General features: G+C 35.5%; 1 protein-coding gene across 1 annotated transcript in view; it reads left to right on the forward strand.

Moving 5' to 3' along the window:
- Positions 1-18,272, forward strand: part of LOC138699784 (GTP-binding protein REM 1-like) — a 405,969-nt gene extending 387,697 nt beyond the window's left edge. The window contains exons 5-6 of the mRNA XM_069825933.1: positions 8,268-8,460; positions 16,093-18,272. Of these exons, the coding sequence (XP_069682034.1) occupies positions 8,268-8,460; positions 16,093-16,343 (444 nt within the window). The 3' untranslated portion in view covers positions 16,344-18,272. The remainder of the gene's footprint in view (positions 1-8,267; positions 8,461-16,092) is intronic.
- Positions 18,273-24,457: the final 6,185 nt, after the last annotated feature.

Genomic DNA, 24,457 nt, shown 5'->3' on the forward strand with positions numbered 1-24,457 from the left:
GTCAGCTGAGTTCAAGTTTCCTGTCCATAAGTCTAGTGCCGAGCGGATGACAGTTCAGTACAGGGTATTCGATAAACAACTTACAATGTCATTCACAATTTAGGAATATCATATGTTATTAATTTATGGAGAAAGTCGTCGTAATTCAAGTGAGGCAAGAAGATGTACCGTCAATGCTTTCCGCAATGAAGGTTACTTAATCGGTGAACTTTTGTAGCGGTTTCTCAACGATTATTAGAAACTAGGAGTCTCTTACCTCGTTTCGAAAATCATATAAACAGAAATTTCTTTAAAAATAGTACTGCTTTATGGAATCGGGAGAGATTAAAATGTTGCATTTAAAAAAAAGTTCGAGTGATTTTGTGCAGTAAACCATTATTGTTTATTTTTTAGACGTACAATAAAAAATGGACCAATATTGCCAATATTGTTAAATAAAATGAAAATGTACCATAAAGTTCTATTAATGAGACTAAAAGTTTGTATTTACAGTTCGTTTTATGTAAACAACGGTCCGCCCTTGCATTAGAACAGAGCATCTGTTTTGTACCGGTATGTCTGTACCCGCTTGAGCTGTACCGTGTACTTGTAAACTCCCTCCTCCTCATCCAGCAACGTTGCCAAACGCCTAATATTCTAAACCTTAATAATTAGTTAAATATTGCAATTAGAAAAAATTGTGAGGGAATTTTTTCTTCCTTATGACATGAATAATTATCAGTTAGCCTATACCCCTTACACCCTGTATATTCATTCAGCGAGGTATTGCATTACGGTTTCGGAAAATTTTATTTAAAAGATATTGAAAAGTTTGCTTATTGCACTATTATTCTTTCTCATCACCACCTTTCAATTATAGTCGTGTTACAACTAATGTAAAGCAACATACCTGTTTTAAATATGTATTTTTTTTACGTTTCCTTGTATTCTGCGGCTGCCACAACTAAATCGTATTTCCGGATATTGGTCTCTTGAAAATGAGATCCTCCTAATGACACTAGAGTATTAAGATATATCAAATTAATTACCTAAACAAAGTAATTTCTTTGCAATAGGAATAGGAAAAGAAAGGCAATAGAAATAGGAAAAGAAAGAACAGGTGTTGGAGAAATAAGTTACGTGATGAACTACAAAACAATAAGACGAGATGAAGGAAGAATATTGGAGAGCCTCATCCCTGTGGAGGGTAAAAGGGCAAACACGCCTTGTGACGTTTATTGCCCTCCAGCGCGCTGCGACGTATTTAAGCGACGCTCGTTTGTTTCGCAGAGCCCCTGTTAATCAACAGTACGACAGAAGGCAAGGCCACCTGTAATGAAGACAGGGTCTGCTGAATCTCAAACTCATCCGACGGCTTTGACGTCCAGAAGCGTATTCTGTTTTGAACATGCGCTTTCGAATCCTGTTCTCTCTTGCTGGTGACTACAAAACAATTGCAGCTAAAATTAATTTCTCAACACCCTTCGTCGCTTCACATTACCTCTAGGTGGTAGCCTAAAAAATTTCGGGGAACAAAATAGGGCCAAGTAGAGCTACTGTAATATGATGTAGTAAAAAAAAGTCGGGCTAATTTGATAGAGACTTCAAAATGTACCAAAGGCTTATTTTTAAAATGTTGAAACTGCGATTATAGAAGTACATTTTGTGCGCTTCAAGGAGTAATATCGAACAAAGTTTAAAAATAAATCATTATCAGTCTCATAAATACATAAAAAAGGCAGTTTTGTTTCTTGAAATAACTTTGATGTGATACTCGGTTACTTTTGTTATTGATCTTGAATGAATAAAGATGGATTTTTTTTTAATTTCTCCTTTTATTCAGAATAGTGAAAGCAAGTTTTACGTGTGAAAGAATGTAGTTTCCAACCTACCGTCCTCAACAAATGAGAGGAAAGTTAACAAACTTCTTATGAACACCTATATCTATTTTTTTTTTTTTTTGTAGAAAAGTCGCATTTTGAAACTATACCCCTCATTAATATAGGGTGCACAATGGTCAGAAGCAAGCCTAAATGCATGAACCCGTTCCAGATCCAGTCTTCGAAAAGCCAAGTCAAGAGTTTCAAAAATATCTACAGTGAAGTAGAAGAGATGGATTATGAGATACGGCATTATGTACGACAAAACTGTTCAACAGAAACAAAGTAACAGTTACATAAGAACGTTAGTGTTGACACTATCTGAAGGAAATTGAAAAAAAATGCGTTGCAGAGCGGCTAGAAAGAAGGGTTAAACAACTCAATGGAATTTTCAGAAAATAATTTACGAAAGGATTCCGAACCCTGAGGAGGAGTTTTGTTTGTATTTTTTAAGAACCAATTAAAAATAGTTATGTCTCACTCCAGTTTTTAAGCTTTTTCACCGGGCAACGTGCACAAGAGAAAGAAAATTTCAGAACCGTCTTTAAACGCAATTGTTTATATTTACATTTTTTCTTCTCTTTTCCAACGCTCTAACAAATGTAGACACGCGAGCTGTACGTGTCTGTTGACTCCAGAAAAAAACCTTTTATAGCGTTGTCACAGTTCCATACAATTTAAAATTACTCTAAGGAACGAAAATTTACATTTATTCGGATCAAATTTCTGCAAATTTAAGGTGCAAAACTAAAATTTGTTCATTTATTATTAGAATTCAGTGCTCTGTTAAAGTAACTAAGATTGTAGGGAATTTAGTTAATAGTTTTTCCTTAAAAAATAAAACGCTATCGACCGTTTCATTTAAAACATTTTTTTTCTCGAAACGCGAGCAAAATCGAGCAAAACTGTATCAAATTTTCTGTTTGAGATTTTCTGAAGATTAACCTCCTGAAATCAATTACATAAGTTACGGTTCACACTATATATGGATAAAAACTTTCATTGTTGCTGAATATGAATCTACAAATAGAATTATTATATCTTCAATGGCAATGTTTTATAACAGGTTGAGTTTTTTTTTTTTTTCTAATTGAAGTGAACTGCTTAATGATGTCATGCATATAAAAATGTAATATAATATTTCGATGGCTGAGAACCAGACTGCTCTAAGTTCAACTTTTTAGAAGAAAGAAATCTGTTTCATTGTGTTCCAGTTCTTCTCTGCATAGGCTATATGGATCGAACAAAATTGTAAATATTCCTCTCCATAAGGTTCCTATGAACCAATTCCAAATTGTTTCATGAAGCTTTGAATGTCAGGAGCTTAAAATAGCTCTCCTGAAAAAAATAGTAAAATGGACTTGGAACAGTCTGGTTCTGGGCCATCGATTTTATATTGTTCTTTTATTTATTCATTTGTTAGGTTAGGTTAGATCACGTTGGCTACGGGCGGGTTAGGACGACCCTTTGCACGTCGGCCATACTGAGGCCTATTGTGCACCCCGAATTGTAATGGAACGAATGAGGATGAGGGTGTACCAATCCACCGGCCGCATGTGACCGCTCACCCAATGGGGGCCTCCTACTCTCCCCCGCTCTAAGTTCATACCGCTAAGGTGACCAAGCAGCACAGGATCCTTTCCAACGGCCTTCCAAGATGTCGAAGTGTCCTTGGAAGCCCTCTTAAGGAATAAATCCTGGCAGAGATATTGCGGAAGGCTTGGAACCCAGGAACGGTTGCGGAGAGGACGCCCCCTCCCATAAACGCATGAAGACATGCGTCTCGACCTAAATATGTCTATTGAATGAGATTAGAAAAATGAATGATATGATATGAAATCTAAATTCTTTTTCTACACGGGAGGGGAAGGGAAAATGGACCGTAGCAATGAACCCGGCATTTGCCTAAGTAACTATGGAAAACCACTGAAAAACCAGAGTAAGGTTGGTCGGTCCGGGAATCGAACCACGGACCTACCGAATGCGAGTCCCACGCGATACGCTGGGTATATTCGTTTGTTTATATATTTATGTACGTATGTATTATTTATTATATCAAACACAAATCATCAGAAGTGAATAACTGATTGAAGACAAGGTCTTGTGTTGAAGTAATCTTCTGCAGTCTGCAAACAAAGACACAGAAAATTCATCCTCCTCTCAAGTCAGTCTGTGTGCAGGTACTCAGTTCCACATCTGCAGAACATTGGAAAGCAAGTCTCCACTCCGTATCACATATTCCTGCTGCCTCGTAGCTCCAAACCATGCAATCGATTGGAAGAAAGCAAATCAAATTTTTCAATATCGTTGTTCAACAGCTTAAAAAATATCAGAGTTGTGAGGACAGAAACAAACTAATCCAGTCTCTCGCAACGCCCGACTTCCATTCACAAAAGTATCCATTCAGTTTCATTCAAGGTCCATAACTCTAGTCTTCGCTTCACGAGTATACGATAAGTTATCAACATCTGTTAATGGAACAAGCTCCGCCGCTGAAATATAAAAAAAATCAAATAACGCTGTCATTTGTTTTCATTAGATTTTTACGTGTTTTAATAATTCATTCAACGGCAGCGAAAGAGCAACGGACATGCTCCGTAGAAACAAAACACTACCGTATTGCGTGCGGTCGGCCGCTGATGAAGAGCTTATGTGCATAATTGTCGACGATGATTCGGTTTTAATGTAATTTGATGCATTCCTGTGCAACACTGAAATTCAATTTCGTTCAGCCTACGTCCTGGTCGAGTTATTTTTACAACATCGTCGTGACAAACGTGTTGTGGTTACATTTCGAATCGGCGTTTCCCCAGTTCGTTTGACATTGGAAAACTCTATTAAATGGAAAACCCTTCCAGCACTAAATTGGTTTGTTATCCTGTTCTCAGGAAGGCTATTTACGCTCTTTAGCTTCAGTTACACTTATGCCGTAATATGGAGAATTGTTAAAATTGTATAGTGCATACAGTCTAGTCATCTTCGGTGCTCAAGTGGTTGCCATTGACATGAGATTTGCTGATTCGAGTCCGACTTTCTCAAGGACGGAAGTAAATCTGCAGATCCGTGTAGTAGATTTATGGCAGGTAAAATAACTCTGACAGGGACCTCGAGGCAAAATTTGTCTGCATTGTATTGTGGCACCAGTCTGGATAGTTCTGGTTGCCTCAGGATTGTGCGCGCTTATCTAGCGCAGAGCTGGGCAGCAAGAGCAGATTCTACTCTCTCATGGGGAGCCATATGATTTCTCTTCATCCCCTTTCTTCCCCGCCGAACACCGCGCAGCGTTGATTCAGTGACGGATGAATATTAAGCGTCCCCGTTCAGAGTCTGGATCCGCTCTCGACGCCCAGCCCTGATCTAGCGAGAAGGGAGACGCGGGGAAACGGAAATTCGAGCTTCGGTAGGAGCTTTAGCGCGGTACGGAGCGAGGGGAGGAGAACTATGGTGACGACGCGGAGCGGAGAGAGCAAGGGAAACATCAAAAAGCGGATTTCTCTCGAAGGTTCTGAAAACCACGCGAATCGAAGATTCTAGAAAAGCTATGGTATAGTAATAAAAGCGCCAGCGGCCGACAGAGTCCATAAGTCTTGTCTTGGACAGCAGCGAGCGACGGGGATCTGAGTTCGACGTGCAGTGAACTTGTGAATCTGTAACTGTGGCAGTGTCCAGGCTAGTGCGACGTAGTTCGGAAGACCTGAGTTCGACGTGCAGTAAACTTGAACATTGAGCTAGAAGAACTAGCCAAGGCAAGCGAACTGAGAACTGACAGTTTTGTTCTGCACATAGTGCATTGTGAACATTAATTGAAATAATTAGGAGTGCATTGTTGTTCTTCTCAATAATACACGTCGTGTATTGTCATTGTCGTCGTGTGGAGTGCAATAACGACTATTGTGTTGCTGTGTTGAGTGGAATACCCATTGTTGTAGGGTGAATTATTAAGAATAAAAGTCACATTGTTGTCGGGTGTGTAGTGGTAAAAGTAGGATAAAAGTTACAGTATATTTTATTGTGTTGGGTTTGTTTATATATAATAATATATAGACATACACACATACTATATATATATATATATATATATATATATATACAGTATATAATATAAGAACAGGTTTTAAAATGTTCAAGCACCTTCTTGTGCCCAAATTCTTGTCCGCCTTTCTTCTCTATCCTTCCAGCCTCCTTCTTCTAAGTCCCTCATTTTCATAGCATAGCGTCTGCAATTTCTTTCATCCCTGTAACTGGTCGTCCTCTTCTATTTCCCGTTGCTATCCAATCTAAAATTTGTTTGGGGAGCTGATCGTCATCCGTCCTTCTATGTCCGCACCATGTCAGCTGCTTATTATTATTAAAGCCCGGATGTTTTGCAAAATGCATTTTTTTTACTGGGTGGAAGTAATCATTATTTGCATAGATATAAATGTGATTTGGAGTAAATCTAAGTGATAGGGTCAATTTGTATTTTGTATATTTTGCCTTTTTAAGGTGTTTATTACTAATAAATGCCTTTTTTGTCATTTTAAAGCAATATTTCTTATTTATTTGCAACTTTCTAATTAATTGTAATGTAATGTGTATGAAATTTAAGTATTTGAAACAATGACTAACTTTACTAACAATAGTAAATAAAAGTAATTTATTTCGGTGCTTAATCTGCTAATAATCGTGCTTTAATACTATTGGTGTAATATGAATAATGATTGACAATTCACAGTTACAATAATATAATATTGTCATGTCTTCACGATAGCAACAATCAGCTTTATAATTTTAAATATTAAGCTCGTTCTCATAGAAATTGTCACGTAAAATTTTCAGTTGTTTGCTTTCATATTTGACAACAACAACAATCATAGAGTTTTAATACAGGTCTGATACGATAATAAAGTTATTCCTATTGCTAAAGAATTAATAAATATTTTCGTGGAGAAATGGCAAGGTAACATTGGGTGTTTTCTCATGTTACTGATTACCTACACCACTAGAGAAGAATGAAAATACTATCAATAATCATCATTAGTCATTTGAATAAGCTAAAATAAAAACGAAAAAAAACAGCTATGGAGCACTGCAATTACCGGTGAAGATTATATTTGAAGTACAGAAAGCAGCTCTCTTGGATGCAACATATATAATGCAGGAAGCTCTTGAATACAGATGAAGCGTGAGGTCCAGGCTGGTTGTTTAAAGCCCATGTTCGTTGAAAATGATTCGAATATAAGATATAACGTTAAGTAATGTAATAATAAATACTACATTAATAATAATGCTACCACATTTAGCAATATAAAATTCCTTATCTTTCGTTTTATTGGGAAGTGAAAACGAATAACTTGGCACTCGCCCTCATCATCACCATCATCATCATTATCATCATCATCTTAACAAGTATTGGTCTAAGTGGCTGTTACAGTCTTGTTTTCTGTAATCTCTTTTGACGTCTGCCAATAGGTATTTTTCCTCTCGATCGATAATTTAAAATTGCCTTTGAAAATCTCTTCTTGCTCATTCTGTTGACTTGATTTTTAAGAGCTGGTCCAGAAACTACAAGATGGCACCCCATTACTGGACTCGCCGCCTCCTGGCTAGTAACCAGTTTGGGAGGTTACATCTATATGCTTTTAAGTCTTGTATAATAGATAACTCGGCACTGAATGATGCATAATACAAGCAACTCCTGAAGTGCTAATATTCGTGCATATATATTTTATTGTAATATGTAAAACAGTAGATTATTCAAAACGGTCGATTTTTGCTGTTCTAATATGTCAAAATTAACTCCAATACGCTAATTTAGTAAGAGTCCAATAGGCTATATAGAGACATTAAATGTTGATTTTTTGCTTTTGAAAATCCATAATGGCCTTATAAGCTGAGGGTCTTATTTCCTGAAAGTTGCGGTATTTGATCAAATATTTTTACAGGTCACAATAGTAGACGTTTGATTTGCAGTGACAAAAACAGAAGTAATAAGTAAGAACATGAAAGCCATAATCAGAGAAAGTAGTAAAACTAGTAATCTCTGATGTCTTTAATGTAAATCTGCAAGAGATCTGGCTTACGGAAGGACTTCTCACCCCAAATCACAGTGTAATAATAATAATAACAATAATAATAATAATAATAATAATAATAAGAATAATAATAATAATAATAATAATAATAATAATAATAATAATAATAATAATAATTGTAAAGCAACAACTTTTTTACCTGAATATTTGTATAAAAATATCGGAAATGTTTTTTGGCTTGTGATGGGAAATTATTATTATTACATCTATTCATGATTCTGTTTCTACGTTCATATTGATATTGTTAATGTAAAAGACTTTAACATGAAACTGTCTTTGAAACCGTAATGACCTGAGACGTGCATTAAATGAAAATAAAATTGTGTGTGCACAGGTGGAGAGCTATTGCGCCACTTATAATCCGGACGTATTCGTCGTGGTCTACTCTGTGGTAGAGCGCAAAAGTCTGAAGGTAGCAGAAGACATCCTGCTTTTCCTTTGGAAAGGAGACTACGTAGCGTCGCGTGGAGTCATCCTAGTGGGGAACAAGGCTGACCTGGAGCGGAAGAGGGAAGTCCCCATGTCCGGTATGTAATGAAATTATAATAATAATTATTATTATTATATTATTACTATTATTATTATTATTATTAGTATTATTATTATTGTTATTATTACACCATCAATGTTTATGATCGAAGTATTTCAATTGCACTCTCGAACTATATTACAAGTTTCTTATGAAGAACGGAAAATTTTGCAGCATAAAACAATGTTAAACAAGTAACTTTAATTTTATACACTGTCCGAACTTATGTCACACATTTTAAACAATCTTAAAAAAATAAGAAAATATACAGGATGTAACAGGACCTCACCGACAAACTTTGAGGAATGATAATAATAATAATAATAATAATAATAATAATAATAATAACAATTCTTTATTTATACTGGCAGAGTTAAAGGCCATAGGCCCTTCTCTTACACTCTACCAGGTCACAAAGTATACAAGCAGTTAAAATTTAACAAAAAGTTAAAGAACAGAATACTAACATATTACAAAAAATAATACTATCATAATAAAATCGACACTAAACAACATGAAAATAATACAATAATAGAAAAAAGAAAGTAAAATACATTGGAATATAGTAAAAGCAACTCATTTAGTACAAATAGTTAATATGGAAAACGTAAGGTAGGATATAACAAAATGGAATGTAATAAAATAATAATGAAAAAGAAAACAAATACGAATATTAAATAAAATTCACAATAAAAAGGCTATGATAATAAATTCATCGGCTGATAAAGAGAACAAAAAGGGGAAAGGAAGGAAAGAAATATATAGCCTATATCTTTACAAAACTATCGCAGAGAAAAGGGCTTATAATTGAAAAAGTGCAATTTTAATTTATTTTTGAAACTAGACAATGTCCGACAGTCTCTGACATGTTGTGGTAGATAGGTCACACAGAAAGGAAAACTTTTTGTTAAGGAACACATGCTCGATGACACGCCCTTCATGAGTTACGCATCCTCTTTAGGAAAGACTTTATAGCGTATTCCGTATCGCATATAGGCTATTACATAAGTGTGCGCCTTAAGTCCTTATCATCTCTATTGCACTGCTGTAGTTTGTTATTGGTCTGTATGCAACTTCAGTTACTCTTATCATCCAACAAATCCAACACAACCCTGCCATGCTTGACAAAATTGGATGATGAATGCTGCGAAGGTATAAAAAATGTAACGAGTTATAGTAGAGGGCATGCAATTTTAACAGCGTTACAAATTGTCAGAACATGCACGGAAAATTACATTTCATTTCTGTAACAAAATTACCGGAGATCGACTTTTCGGATGCATAGCTCCTTAAGGACGTGTCATCGAGCATATGTTCCTTAATAAAAAATGATTCTCTCTGCGTGACCTATCATTTCTCAAAGTTTGTCGGTTGGGTCTTGTTACATCCTGTATAATACAAAGCATAAAAAATTATTTTTGTCAGTAGTTCTGGACTACAATTCCAAAATGAAGCGTTATTTATTTTATACATTTTCTCGACTGGAAAATGAAACTCAAAGCCAACTTGGAATTTTGAAATTAAAAATACATTAACAGGTAAATTGGCCCTTAAGAAATCCTTGATAATGATAATTTATTATGACAATCGTCTGTATAAAACGTTTTAATCAGATTTTTAAAACATTTGTAATTACTGAAGCAATATTTAATCGATTTAAGTACATAATTAAGGTATGAAACTCTTATACAAGATCTGAAACCAATGAGAGAGCTGATGGACAGCACACTTTCTCAAACCCAGACTTGTTCATATGTTCGCTACTAGTCTCACCACACACTCAGTCTCAAGTACTTTACTATGCTTTCTTGAATTCTTCTTAACATGTGACGATCGTGAACAGCCATTTCAGTTGTTATCCTGTCCTGTAAATAATCTAGATTCTGGATTTTCACAGCAGACACTTCAGATTTCAAAACCCCAATATGACCAGGTCCATGGGGTTGAGGTCAGGTGACCGTGATGTCCATTCCATAGGACACTTTCTCCCAATCCAGCATCCGATAAATATATCATTCAAAGTGTGGCGTTCCTGTTCTGCATAATGTAGTGGCGAATTGTCTTGCATAAACCAATTAAGCCCAACCGCCTATTTAATCAAGATCTGGTACAATTTCATCATCATTCATATCGAGGTAACTTTCTATGAAGGTTGTCGATTCAAGAAATAATGGGCAAACAATTTTGTGGTGTTTGGTCAGAACATGATAACACCAAAAATGGCCTTTTTAGCTGAAAGCGCAGCCCTGTATAAAGAAGTAGTTCTCTTTCGTTTGATATAGCCATGATATCTTCATCCAATCTTATGTTATTTTCATTCACACTTGTATGTAAACTATAATTATGATTTGTATAGGAACAGTGAAAATAAAAATGCTTATATCTCAAAACGGGTTTTTTGGAGTTACAATGTTTTGACCAAACACCACAGAATTTTCACGTCCCACAAAATTACACTAGATCATCAAGTTTGAAAGGCTTACACCTTGCTGCCACTGAGGATTCGTGTTTGACCACTACCTGAAAACCTGCATATTGACCTTTCCAGAAACATAAATAGGCCTATTTGTCTTGTCAGTGACTATCACTCTCCCCAATTAAGATAGATTCCTTTGCATTTGAAGCAAAAACCATTCATACACTGAACCTGCGTTCATGGTCGTCTTCAATGCAGAATCTGCAACTTGTAAGGATAAAATCCTCCATTTATTTTTTTTTTCTGCAGCGTGCTTCTTGGTCGATGATTTCAGTACTCATGCTCTTAATTAATCTCGTAGAACTGGCGTAAAACTTGGCAGACATTAAAATTCTAGCCTTTTCATTTATCGGCAGTCTGCCAGAATGCTGTTTATCGTGAACCACCCTGTTTCGCTATTTTTTAGACTTCTTCGGATATCTGTTGGACTCAGCCCTCAATTTCCTCTGCATCCGTCCCTCTCGTCCACAAAGAAGAATTATCTCCATTAGATCGTTTTCGTCAGTACCATAGCTCACTTATAATCGACAAAATGATCACCATCGTTTCCAGATTTTATGATTTTGCTTTATACATAAGGTATACAGGGTGTAACAAAAAATGCATGTCAAAATTTTATGGAAAGATTTCTCACATGTAGAGGATGAAAATATGTTTTATGAACATGGATCTGGAAACGCTTCATTTCCTTCTTAAATCTCGTTTTCTACACCTCTGCTTACATTGTATAATGCGCAGGCAAGGCCTAGTTAGTGTTTACTGCCATCATAGCTATTGCGTAATAACAACCCCGTACCAGATCAATGTGATTACACGTAAACGCTCTTGTTTGTTTCTGATTAGAATGTAATTACTTACATGCAAACGGTGATGGTGGTGGTGATAAACAGTACAATATCTTTCTATGTATTTCCCACATTTCTAGTGTTTAGTGTTCTGGTATGGGGTGTAATGTACACAATATCTGTGATGGCATTCCACACAGAAACAAAACAACTTGCGTATCATACAATGTAAGCAGAGTTTAGAAAAAAGAACTCTAACAAAGAAAGAAAGAAAAAGTATTTCCGGACCCATGTTCATATAACATATTTTCATTCTCCGCATGTGAGAAATGTTTCCCTAAAGTTATGACATATCCTTTTGTTACACCCTGTATAAATAAAATATTAATGTGAATGTCATACTAACATTAGGGTCACTTATCTTTAAGCTGGTGTTTCATTTTGTAGGAAAATGGCCTATTGATTTATATCGGAGTGTCATATTTCTATGTCAAATAATTACCTACATTTTCCAGACTTCTGATTAATTACACCAACATCCATTTATTCCGCCTGCGGTAGCAGTCAGTATGGTAGCCATTTATTCAGGAGAGACATTTTTCTTCCATGTATTATGGCATATATCTCATGAAGTCCAAAATTAAATCGGGAGTAGCTCACATTTAGCGGATTTCTATAACGAAGAAAAATTGACCAATCCTACACAAAAGTTCTTTAATCGTTCTTTGCGAATTAATCAAATCTCATTAACAGTTCAGACGCTGGAAAAGCCTAGCAATAAGAGATTGATTTGGGACTCTTCTCGGAACAAGTACTATATACATCCATACTCCAATATACAGTGATTAGAAACAAATTTTGAATTTCAAATTAATATTTACTCTACCAGTTCTGTTTTCTAATATTAATGCCTTCATAAACATCAAATTCAGTGTACTCTTTATTCTTAAGACTCACCACAAACTTCTCTTCAAACACTCGGGCAGAAGCAGCATCATCGATTAAAGTAATAAATTAGCATATTATTATTATTATTATTATTATTATTATTATTATTATTATTATTATTATTATTATTATTATTATTATAGAATCTTGAACTTTTCTTTCATACGAGAAAGTTCTGAGTTCATAAACTTTCCAATCAATTATTATTCCCACTTCTGACGCCCAGTTTACTGCGAAACCTTGTGAACCTTACGATTGTGTATAGGCTTCACTCAATAAACTGTCGCAGGAGAAGTTGCCTATGAATAAGGCGTTTGCTGTGTAATAAATTCCTGCACACCTCCCGTTTCTTACCACCGAATAATATATGTTCAAACGTTTGTTGTGACCCCATATATGCATTCAAATTTTCACCTGCAGAATTATTGTAAATTTTTTTCTATGTAGCCTTTGAACTTTCTATATTCAGTTAAAAACTGTGTTGTTACAAGGTTAAACTCTTAATATTGTTTGAAACGTAATGAAAAAGTTAGTTATGCTTTACTTTCCACATTAATGGATTTTTAATAAATGTTTTATAAGTAGGCCTACTTAAACTTTAAAATTACTTTTACTCAAAAATTTCGTTAGGGCACCCTTAATGAAGTATTAAAGATGAATTCTGATGAAGAGTCTTACTTATAAGTAGAGCCCGGAATTTTAGGTGCTAAAAGTTAAGAGTGACACTGAGTGTAGATGAATAGAAGTGGTGCCCGTTAAGAGGTTTTAAGCTTAGTTCATAAGAGTCCGATATGTAATAATAGACAACAGAGTCAGAAGGACTGAGCAATAGATCTTGTAAACCGTGCGCTAATTTGTAAGTGGTGGTTAAGAGGATTAGAGACCTTTAACGGTACTAAAAGGAAAATACTGAATGACATCTCAAAGAAGTGGGGGCGTGGCTTCTATATTTATAAACTATAGCGAGGAACAATATTAGCTTTTAGCACTTAAAATTCCGAGCTCTACGTTATAAGCGTATGTACTGCATGAATTTTCACAATTAGTAATAACAGTTTCATAAGATTTGACACCACAGACGAGTTCCTTCATTTTTGTATGAATTTCATTTTCATTATTGAGAATTTTATTTCTCACTCTTTAAAGATTTATACTCAACTGAAGAGAAACAGTATTGCACTCGTCTTTTTCATCATTTCTATATTATTTACATTACGTTACTGTCACATCACACAATCATTTGTTGGCTCTCAGTAGCTTATCTGAAAGGGATATATTTTCCTTTCCTTATTCAAATACAATTGCTACAGAACACAAACAATATCAGATAGTAAATAAAATTATGTCAAATTTATTTTAAGCTATTGTAGCACTTATATCGGTAATGATCCAAGAACAAATAGCTGGGTGTTCACGGCTTAAATTCTAAACAATCTTTTGTATCTTTCATGAGTAATTCTGTAACAAAGAGCGTACCGTAATTCATATTTTAAACTAAAAATAAAATGAAAAATTACAGCAAAATTCCTGCATATCTCCATGAAATTTACAGCCAACTTCCTCTGTTTTATTCCTTAGAATTGTGTATAGGGTGAACCGTAAGTAATGTTATTAATTCAGAGAGTTATTCCTTGAGATATTTCAAACAAAAAAGTTTAATACAATTTTGCTCGTTTTTCCTTCCTTTTCGAGATATAAATTGTTTTATATGAAACATTTCATAGCGTGTTTTGGGAAAGCCATTGATTTAATTCTCCATACACTCAGTCAATTTAAGAGGACAATGTATTGTGATAGTAAATTATTCAAAGAATTTTAGTTTCGTCCTTTCAATGTGCAGAAATTTGACCCGAACAAATGTAACATTTTGAATTTCTTTTTCAGAATGAAAAGTTAAATTGGTTCGGATCAAATTTCTGCACATTTAAAGGACAAAACTAAAATTTTTTCAATCATTTATCATCATAATACACTGCTCTTTTAAATTGACTGAGCATATTGGGAATTAAATCAATGCGGCTTTCCCAAAACACGCTATGAAGTGTGTCATATAAAGCTATTTTTATATAGAAAAGGAAGCAATAACGAGCAAAATTGTATTAAACTTTCTTGTTTGAAATATACCAAAGAATAACCCCCTGAAATTAATGACATTACTTACGGTTCTCCCTGTATACCGATGGAGAATGTCCTATAATTATTCCATTGCAAGAATGCGGAATGTACATCCTCTAAAGGTGAGAGAATGCTGCTTTCACAGCTCACAAGCTAACATTCTTTTGAAGACAAATAAAAAAGTTATTTTTTTTCTTCCACCATGTTAATAATGTCAAAATAAGTGCTTATACAAATTTTGGCCACTCGAGAGCAATTACGAGGGCCGTAAAAAAAATAAAAGTTTTCCTGGGGCCGTCTACAGAAAGAAAACACAATTTCATTGGAAAAATTGATTGAAACAGCAATTGTTGAGCTATTTTTCAACATATTCCCCACAGGAATTGAGACTTTTTCATACCATGGGATAAACTTTTGTATCCCTGTGTCGTAGAAGTCTCCCGCCTGGGATCGGAATCAGTCTGTGACAGCCGTTTGCACCTCTCTGTCGATCTCATGGTATGACAAATGTCTCAATTCCAGTGGGGAATATGTTTTAAAATAGCTCAAGAGTTGTTGTATCTGTTCCAATAAATTTTTCGGCCCTAACAATTGCGCTCGAATGGCCAAAATCTGTACAAGCACTTGTCTTGATATTATTAGCATGTTGGAAGAAAAAAAATTATCTGCCCGCTTGAGAATGTTTGCTTGTCAGTTGGTAGAGCACTGGCGAACAATGGCTGCGGACCAGGGTTCGAATACCGATAATGGTGATATTGTATTTGAAGTGAACAAAACTAAGGTTCCTGAGGATTTTTCTTGGAGTTCTTCAAGCTTTTGAGAACGTGTAACAGCAGAAAGACAATAATAAATCAGCTAATAAAATGAAGGTCAAACTGCAAGAGGTGTTTCATATCTTTCAGTGCATATCCAAATTTTAATTAGCTTTCTCGAGAAACTGGGGCTTCCTTAACCACTCATTCTCTATCTCAAAATATGTGTGTATGTGTTACCTGTATTGTAATAAAATATTTCACTCTTATTCTAAATCTTCTTGCATATGAATTCCCTCTATGAGTGTTATTAGTTACATGAAAGGTGTTTTATTGCATGACATTCAGCTTGTATGAATAATGCCAAGGTTAAATGAACATGGATTGGGAAGGAGCACTATACTGAAAATGTGTAATAAAACTTATTCATTTATGCTCTATTTTCCTACTAATAAATTTAGACTCTTAATTTAACAGGCAAGTTGTATACTTTGATACAGGGGACGCTTTTATTCAGTGAGGTTCTTCAAATGCTGTATTGTTTTTTTGTGCAGTTGGCCGCAAGCTTGCGAACAGCTGTGGCTGCAAGTTCATAGAGACATCTAGTGGCTTGGATCACAACGTGGACGAGCTGCTCGTCGGCGTCCTGGCGCAAGTGCAGCTGAATCCGCGGCGAGACCGCGACAAGTTCTGCAAGAAGAAGAAGAAGCAGAAGGTGCGCATCGGCAGCGGGCGCAGGATCCTGAAGCACCTCCTGGGGATCAAGCGCAAGTCCCGTTCCTGCGAGAACCTGTTCGTCTTGTAGACGAAGACGACGATGAATAAAATACGGCACATTCTCGGGAGAAAACAGAGTGATAAAAGCCTGTCGTAACTCCATTCCTTAATGCACCGATGAGCATCGACATGGATTATTGCGCGATTTTTATTATTTTCGTTTTACTTAAATATATCGGTTAACAGCCAACTGGTGAATGCCAGGTAATCTACGGCGAATCCTCGGCCTCATCTCGCCAAATGCCATATCTCATCGACGCTAAATAACCTAGTATTTGATACAGCATCGTTAAATAACCAAATAAAAATACAAGAAAACTATAATCTCTGATCAAATATAACAGATTGATCAGCCTGTCAAGATAACAACTTTTACCAATTTCTGTATGTTGCCATCTAACGACTGCAAAAGAAGTCACGTTATAACCCTGAGCTGGCGAGCTGCCATGGAATAATAGCATCAATGAGCTCAGAGCTCACTGAATAGCGTCAGCGAGCTCTATACTAAACTGGAGGCACAACTCAATGCTTTAAAAGTGTGACCGAATGCTGAGCGCCTGAGAGTATTGCTATCTCTTTCGAACATAGTGTTGTCCTTGTCTCTCTTGCAGTGAATGCTATCGTACACAATAACGGTATTTTTATTGCTTACTGCGCATGTGCAACATCAACCTCGCGAAGACCCATTAAAAGAGAGAGCAATACCCTCGCCAGCAGTCACGTTTTCAGACAGGAAAGAGCATTGCAGTGGTGCCTCCAGTTTAGTGTAGAGCTCACTGATAGCATACAGCTATTCTTCCATCTAGCGGTTGTTACCGAAAGTTCATTGTTATTCAATGGCGAAGCGTAGCGACCGTTCTCTTTCACGTTGCCATTTTTAACATAGGGATGGCCAATCTGTTACAGGCTAGAATATAAACAGCCTGCTCACGTTTCGGTTTCGGCTTTATCCTGTCTGGCGACAATTTAAATTTTAATTGTCATACATGGAAGTTGTGGTGCTGAATGCTCTGTTATATCCGCCCTACCCAAATTTCAAAGAGACAAAACTTTACCATCTTCTAGGCCTATGTAGAATATGCCGAAGTATTACATATTTTACTGTGCATACAAGTACAAAGCTCAATCTACAATTACAAAGGTTACTTCATACGAAACTTTGTGTAGATATTAACAATTGATCCCCAACACTGCGTCCTGCGCAGTACCGATAAGTAGACTGTGGTGCAGGTTATTTCCTATCTTGTACACCTGTAGTAATGGCCTTATTTTGGAATTGAGTTATCCAACCTGAACTTGTGTTTTCTTTTTCAGTTTCCTTTATTTATTCTACTCTTCTTATAATACAGGTATGTCCAATTTTCTGATCTTATTTCTTGTCATGTTAAACTTACACTGACATAGGAATCTTATTTCATATATTTGCATTTTGTTTTGATGAATTTATTTATTAATCTAAGTTTCGCTTCACGGGTACTGGAACTGACATAATTCTATGACATTTTATTTTAATCTACTTTTTTTTGCTTTGTATCTCATTATCTGATTGTTTCACTTCTTCTTCCTCTTTCTCTTTTGCCTCACGGCGTCGATTCTTCCTCGATCCATCTCCTCCATTCCTCTCTTTCCCTCGCCATTCTTCTCAGTTCCCAATTCCTTTCTCTCCTTTTTATTGCCATCATCTCGATATTATCCATAATATACTTCGTCCTTAGTCTTCCCTTTCCTCTTCTCCCTTCCGTCAGCGCCTGCAGTACTTGCTTTGGTTTTATTTCTCCTCCTATTCGCACCATGTGTCCATACAACTTTAATTGTTTTCTTCTTAACTTCTCTTCCACTGATTTCTACTTTAATTCCTCTCTAATTCTCTCATTTCGTATTCTACTGTCCCTCTTTGTTTTTCTTACTATTCTTTATTATTTCACATATGTTTAAAAGGTTTTATATTATTATTATTATTATTATTATTATTATTATTATTATTATTATTATTATTATTTATTTATTTATTTATTTATTTATTTATTTATTTATTTATTTATTTATTTCTCCTTAGACAACAACGTAACAATTAATTTCTTCAGTTATTTTATTAGCGAAATATGTTCACAAATTTGATTTTTACAATTTTTTCTTTTGTTAAAGTAACTTCTTACTTAAAGTTAGAGATGTCAGTCTGATGTATGTTCAATCCTTAAAGACGTGTTTAATACGAACATCTATGCGATTAATAATAAACAACATGTTTACAGACGAACGTACTTTAACGCAAACTAAATTATATGTTTTCATTATATATTTTTTACAGTTTACATATATCACTTAAGATTTACTTACAGAAACCACTTTTTAATGTTAAATTGAATCTAAATTGGTAAATTACCTTCACTACTGTAGTTCTGACTTCACAGTTAGTCAACTTCAGAACTAAGTTGGTAAATTACCTTAGTTGACTAGTTTTGACTTTACTGTTAGTCATCTCCAGAACTAGGGAAGTCGAAACTAGTCAACTGAGGTAATTTAGCAACTTGGTTTCAATTTAACACTAGAACAGGCTTGCAGAACTGGGTGCCAATTGTGGTGTTGCGTCACTCATCGGAATACGTCACTCATCCCTTCCTTCCACCCCCGCGTCATTGACTTGGTAGGGGAGAGGATTTATATTCAGTGTCTGTGTTATGTGATTGCGTACGGGTCACAGTGATGTCATTCAACGCCGATGGACTGTGGACGGGGAACCAACGCTTTCCCCATGCTTTCCACCCCTCTCTCGCCTGTTCTGTATTCCTGCACACCCATTTCAGTTTGGTTGATAGGCCTTCCCTCTACTCACACTCTTTACCATCCGTGAAGGGGAAGATGCTACTGTCCATCTTACTAACGTTCGACTAATTGACTTTGAACATAGTGAAAATTCTTATTATTGAAAACGTTTACCGCTAATCTATATTTCGAGAATCTATACTAAGCGTTTATATTTCATTTTATTGTTGTTTATATCAACTGGCACATTAAAAAGCTACCGACAGCAGAAGATAATGTTTTCTTCACTGTTAGTTGCTACTCTACAGCATAAACGGCGGAACAATCTGCACTGTGTCACTCCCCCCTGACTTCATAATACAAACTAGCATCCCTTTATTTAATTAATTATTAGTTGAAAATTTTGTAAAAACGACACTAAAATATACTGAAACATGTAATTGTCAAACATCTATGTCACTGTATTTTATATCCGTTTATGTACTTTATTTAATATTTTATTTTCTTATGTGTACAACTTGGGGGGTGCAGGTATAAGAGGTAACAGCTACCGGTCTGTTATACTGACCGTCTCAGGGCAAGAAGAAGGGGTAAGAAATGCCTTCGCATCCTCTCAACTTGTATGAAATGTCGTTTAGAAAGTGGTTTCCATAACTAAATTTGAAGCAAACTAAATTGTAATGACATTTTAAATCTCAATTTCCTTGCCTCTTATTTGCATTAATGAATTATAATGCAACTTAATTAATTTCAAATTACCTAAAGCACTGTCCAACACATTGAGTTATGTTGGCATTTTTTTCGATCTGGTGATATGCTTGTGTGTGTGGTAACCAGCTTAAATCGAAATGGAAATTAAATTCCGTTGCTAACCCTTGACGTCGGTGCATAAGGAATCCTGCAAAGAAATTGAGAGAAGCTCAGAGTGTGACGAAAAGGACAACTAACTTCTTAGCTCTGAGCTCTCTCTCCTTGTACAGTATGTGTATTGGACTGTGAGATAAAGGAACGAATCTTTAAAATGATCGTCAATTCAGTGTTGTAACTGATCTTCATACAGTTCAGATTTCGGATAAAGTACGAAGTAGTATAACGTGTGAAATATTTAAGGACTGTCTCTTTCACAAGGATCTCTTTCCTTGTAGAATAAAATTGCTGTTATAGGGATGTTGATAACCGTAAGGTTAGCTTTCATAATGTAACTGTTGACTGTACTATCGAACGACAACCGTGCTCTGACTGCGTTCTAAAGCAGAACGTGATTGTTGCAAGTTTTCTTCCAGTGTGTGCAACCTGTTAAGTTAATAGTTTCAAAATGATGAACTGATGTAGGACTTTGTGCGTGTGAAATATTTCTTTTTAACGCGGCGCATATTGGTGTATAACCAATTGCGCCTCTGCCTACTTTTTTGGCGATTATGACGAAGAATCTGAACTCATAAGGTCGGATTCTGTTCGCTCCGTATGATAGGATGACTTGAGTATGGAAGTAGGCAGGATGAAAATGAGGCTCTAATGTCTCTTATTGTGAACTGCGTTATTGGACCAAACAAATAAAATATTTGTGTTGTGTGTTTTTCTACGTAACACATCATCTCTGTAACAGTGTGCTCATCATAATATGTGACCAATTATCCCAGTCATTTCTAAGAAAAGAGAAAGTGGTTTGTATATGCATTCTGTATTTATCCATTCGTGAAATACCTGTTCATAGATAGGCCTATAGATGGTTAACAGCAGGACGATCACTTTGGTCGGTGGATCTCACTGTTCGCGCATGAAGTGCACCATATAGTTTCATACAGTAACAAATTCTATCCACTAAAAATTTAAGACCTTGGGAGTCAAAAGTGATAACCCTCAAAATTGATACTTCTACTTGTGTGGTTATAAACTGTCTGTAAACTACATTATTTCTCAGTCGATTGAAGAATTACGTTAATAGGTTAACAGACGGTATGAATGTACTATTTGAAAAATATTACTACTTTTTTTGTATTTGCAGTGAAATGTAGAAACTGTGTGATGTACGTACCTATACGTTGTAAGTTATCATTAGGCCTGAGAAATATATGCCGTTATACTACCAGTGCGCTTCGTGCGCCTCTTTGAGTACGTCTCAGAGTTGGGGTGAGTTAGCGCAGTGTCTTTCGCTCGTTTGAACTCAAGCTTATCATCACGGTAAGCTAGTCCTCAGCATTTGTGTGGTTGAAAGCCACTCCTTTGACTTTGAAACACAACTATCTGCTAAAAAAATTTAAAGACATCATTTTCTTTGTTAAAGAAAATTACACTATTTTAAAGACATTTTATTTTCTGTCTGTAGAACATACATCTAATATAACTTTGACATGTATCAGCCTTATTATTTCACAATGTTATTATGATAGTGTATTACGTTTTTGTTTTACATAATTTTTCATTGCAGTGAATAACAAACCACATTTAAAAATTTTCAAATGAGAATGGTTGCCTGTTGCTAGAAAACGCAGCCTTACACCTAGAAAAACTTCGTTCCACTTCTGCAGAAACAATGGCATATTTGAAATATTTTACACAAGCATTATCTATCTCAAAATCTGTACCTATCATTATAATAAATTTCCTTATTTGAAATTGTCACAAATTTTACATAGAGTTAAATATCCATCATGTTTATCCAGTAGTTTTTCATCTTGTTTGCTACATTTTTTTCCTATTTCGTGTTCCAAATATTCGGTTCGTCACAATATCATTTACTACATGCTATTTTATGTCTGTAGAAAATACACCTAATATGACATTGACAAGTATCAGCCTTATTATTTCACTTTGTTAATAATATGATAGTGTATTATGTTTTTGTTTTACATATTTTTTCATTTCATTTATTGTTGCAGTAAATAACAAACCACATTTTCAAAGGAGAATGATTGCCTTTTACTATATCTTATCTAGAGAAACTTCGACTTCTGCAGAAACAATGGGGAAATATTTGAAATATTTTATACAAGCATTATTTACCTCAAAATCTGTATCATTATTACAAATTTCCTCATTTGAAATTAAGTCACAAATTTCGTCCTCGGCATCTTGCTATTATTCTGCTTTACAGGACGCTGAATGTTGCCTGTTACGAATAGCAGTATTCGGTCGTAATGTAACCGATCAACTAAAGTTCACTGCTGAACGAAACACACTTAAATCCCTCATCCCAACACAATTACGTACTGGTACCTAAAGTGAGAGGCGCATGAAGCGCAATGTAACGGCATACAATTCTTAGCCCTAGTTATCATTATTTACACCAGAGGCCTTCAATTATAAAAATGAAATGATTATTCATAACTATTGATTTTTCTTTTAATTTTAAAATGAAAAATGTATGAAAATTCAACAGTTATTTTCTATTATCATATAAGTTCAATTTAATCTATAGTGTCTATGATTATAGCGGTGTCGCTCTATCTTGAGCTCTGTCGCAGCGAGCGTCGTGATGTGTCATACACACTGTGGCATCGTTAGTATACTGAGAATTTCTAGTATTCTTTGTTTCAAAAGTCAAATACACAACTTATTGGCTAGTGGCGAGAGATGCGGCCTGTTCTTCATAAGTGAGAGAGCTTGCCAAAGCTAAGAACATATTTTCAAGCGAAATGAATGAAGGACCTCTGTTATTTGTTGAGATACAGCAGTTCAATACTCGGCAGAAGCTCTGGGGATACGTGTTTGTCTTGTATGAATAACAAAAGAGAATTCTAATAATGCTGGTGACGAAAACATGGATTTGGTAACTGCCAGCTCCATCATTGTCATGGACAATGCCCCATTCAAGTACCGCTCTACGCAGTAGACCTTAGCTAACAAAAAAGAGCACGCTCTCTCTCGTTCGAAATGTGGAATGAAAACTGGCAACAAAGCTATGGAAGTCATGAGCCAATAATATTACAAAACCTTGACTTCTAAGCACTGATTGGAGAGCTCAAGATACATCAACCCAACTATAACATAAACACCGCGCTCTTACGTTTCAGCATGCGCAGCAAGTTTATTTTCGCCGTCTGTCCATTGTACAGCTGCGCATGTATGAACAGCGACCAAAAAGACAGTCCGTGCTGTAATTGAAATTTGTATACTACAAATAAGCGAATTTATACTATTCTTAAAGATAGTAATCTTAGCATTGGAAAGTGTTCAGTAAAATTAATAATGATCGGAAATTTTTCTGTTAACAAGAAGGAGAAGAAGAAGAAACTGGAAAGATTAAAATACAAAACATCATAAAAAGTAAAATTTAGTGCCGTACTAAATTTTCAAGTGACAACGAACAATGCAAAAAGTTATGAGAATAAAAGTTTCAAAAATAAGCAAATAAATTATATTTTTCACTTTACATTGCACAAAATATTTGAAATAACTGTTTATTAATAATGTTCATTTAATGAATTATGTTATCAAGTAAGCCCAGTCGACTAAGAACCTTTGTTATTTTTACTTTTGTCTTCGACTTACCTATTTCTATTTTTAATATACTATTGAACAGCTCTACGAATCATAACGTATTATATTTCGTTCTTAACAAACAAAACTAAAAATCACAAAACACAAACCTAAAACGACATATTATCAACTATTCATGCACAAGCGAAAGTGCTTCCAGAGTACTAGTCACAGTCTTTATAATTTAATGGAAACTGAACTAAATTAAATTATATATATATATTATTTTAATGTACCGAAGTACATATGATATTTCCATGCAGATATTCTGCGTCATCCACGTACTTCGGTACATTAAAATAATATATATGACATAGACGGCGCTTATTCCGTCGGATCCCGGCCAACTAGTCACTCATAACGAGTGCACCTCAGCACATGTGTGGACTTCATTCCTACGTTCATAGACATCTTTGACGTAGTGCAGAGGGCGGCCACTAGAGGGAACCCAAGAGTTGGAACTTAAACTGAGACGATTCTGTCCGACACCAAGATGGGTATCCGGTGTGGCTTAGTGGATAAAGCATCAGCACGTAGAGCTGAAAACCCGGGTTCATATCCCGGTGCCGGAGAGAATTTTTCTCCATTCCATTACTCTTTCATCATATAAATTAAATTAAACAAAAATATGATGAGCAAACCAGGCATTAGCCTGTTAATGTCTAATGTTTGTGTAAGCGTTCTTGATATGCATGAGTCCAGTGTCATCGCTAGCGGGAAAAAAGGAGAGATAATGGGTCAGTCTGTGTTGTATCGTTGTACTGAACAACGCGACGCTAACGACTACTGCAGCAGAAAACATTAGCTTCTCATCGTGCAACCTTTACATGTCATTATGACATAAATAGATACTAAAACAAGGAAAACTCTGTCAAATATGTTTTTTATGCATTTGGCAGA

Source organism: Periplaneta americana, chromosome 5, assembly GCF_040183065.1.
Source record: "Periplaneta americana isolate PAMFEO1 chromosome 5, P.americana_PAMFEO1_priV1, whole genome shotgun sequence".
NCBI classification, from domain to species: Eukaryota; Metazoa; Arthropoda; class Insecta; order Blattodea; family Blattidae; genus Periplaneta; species Periplaneta americana.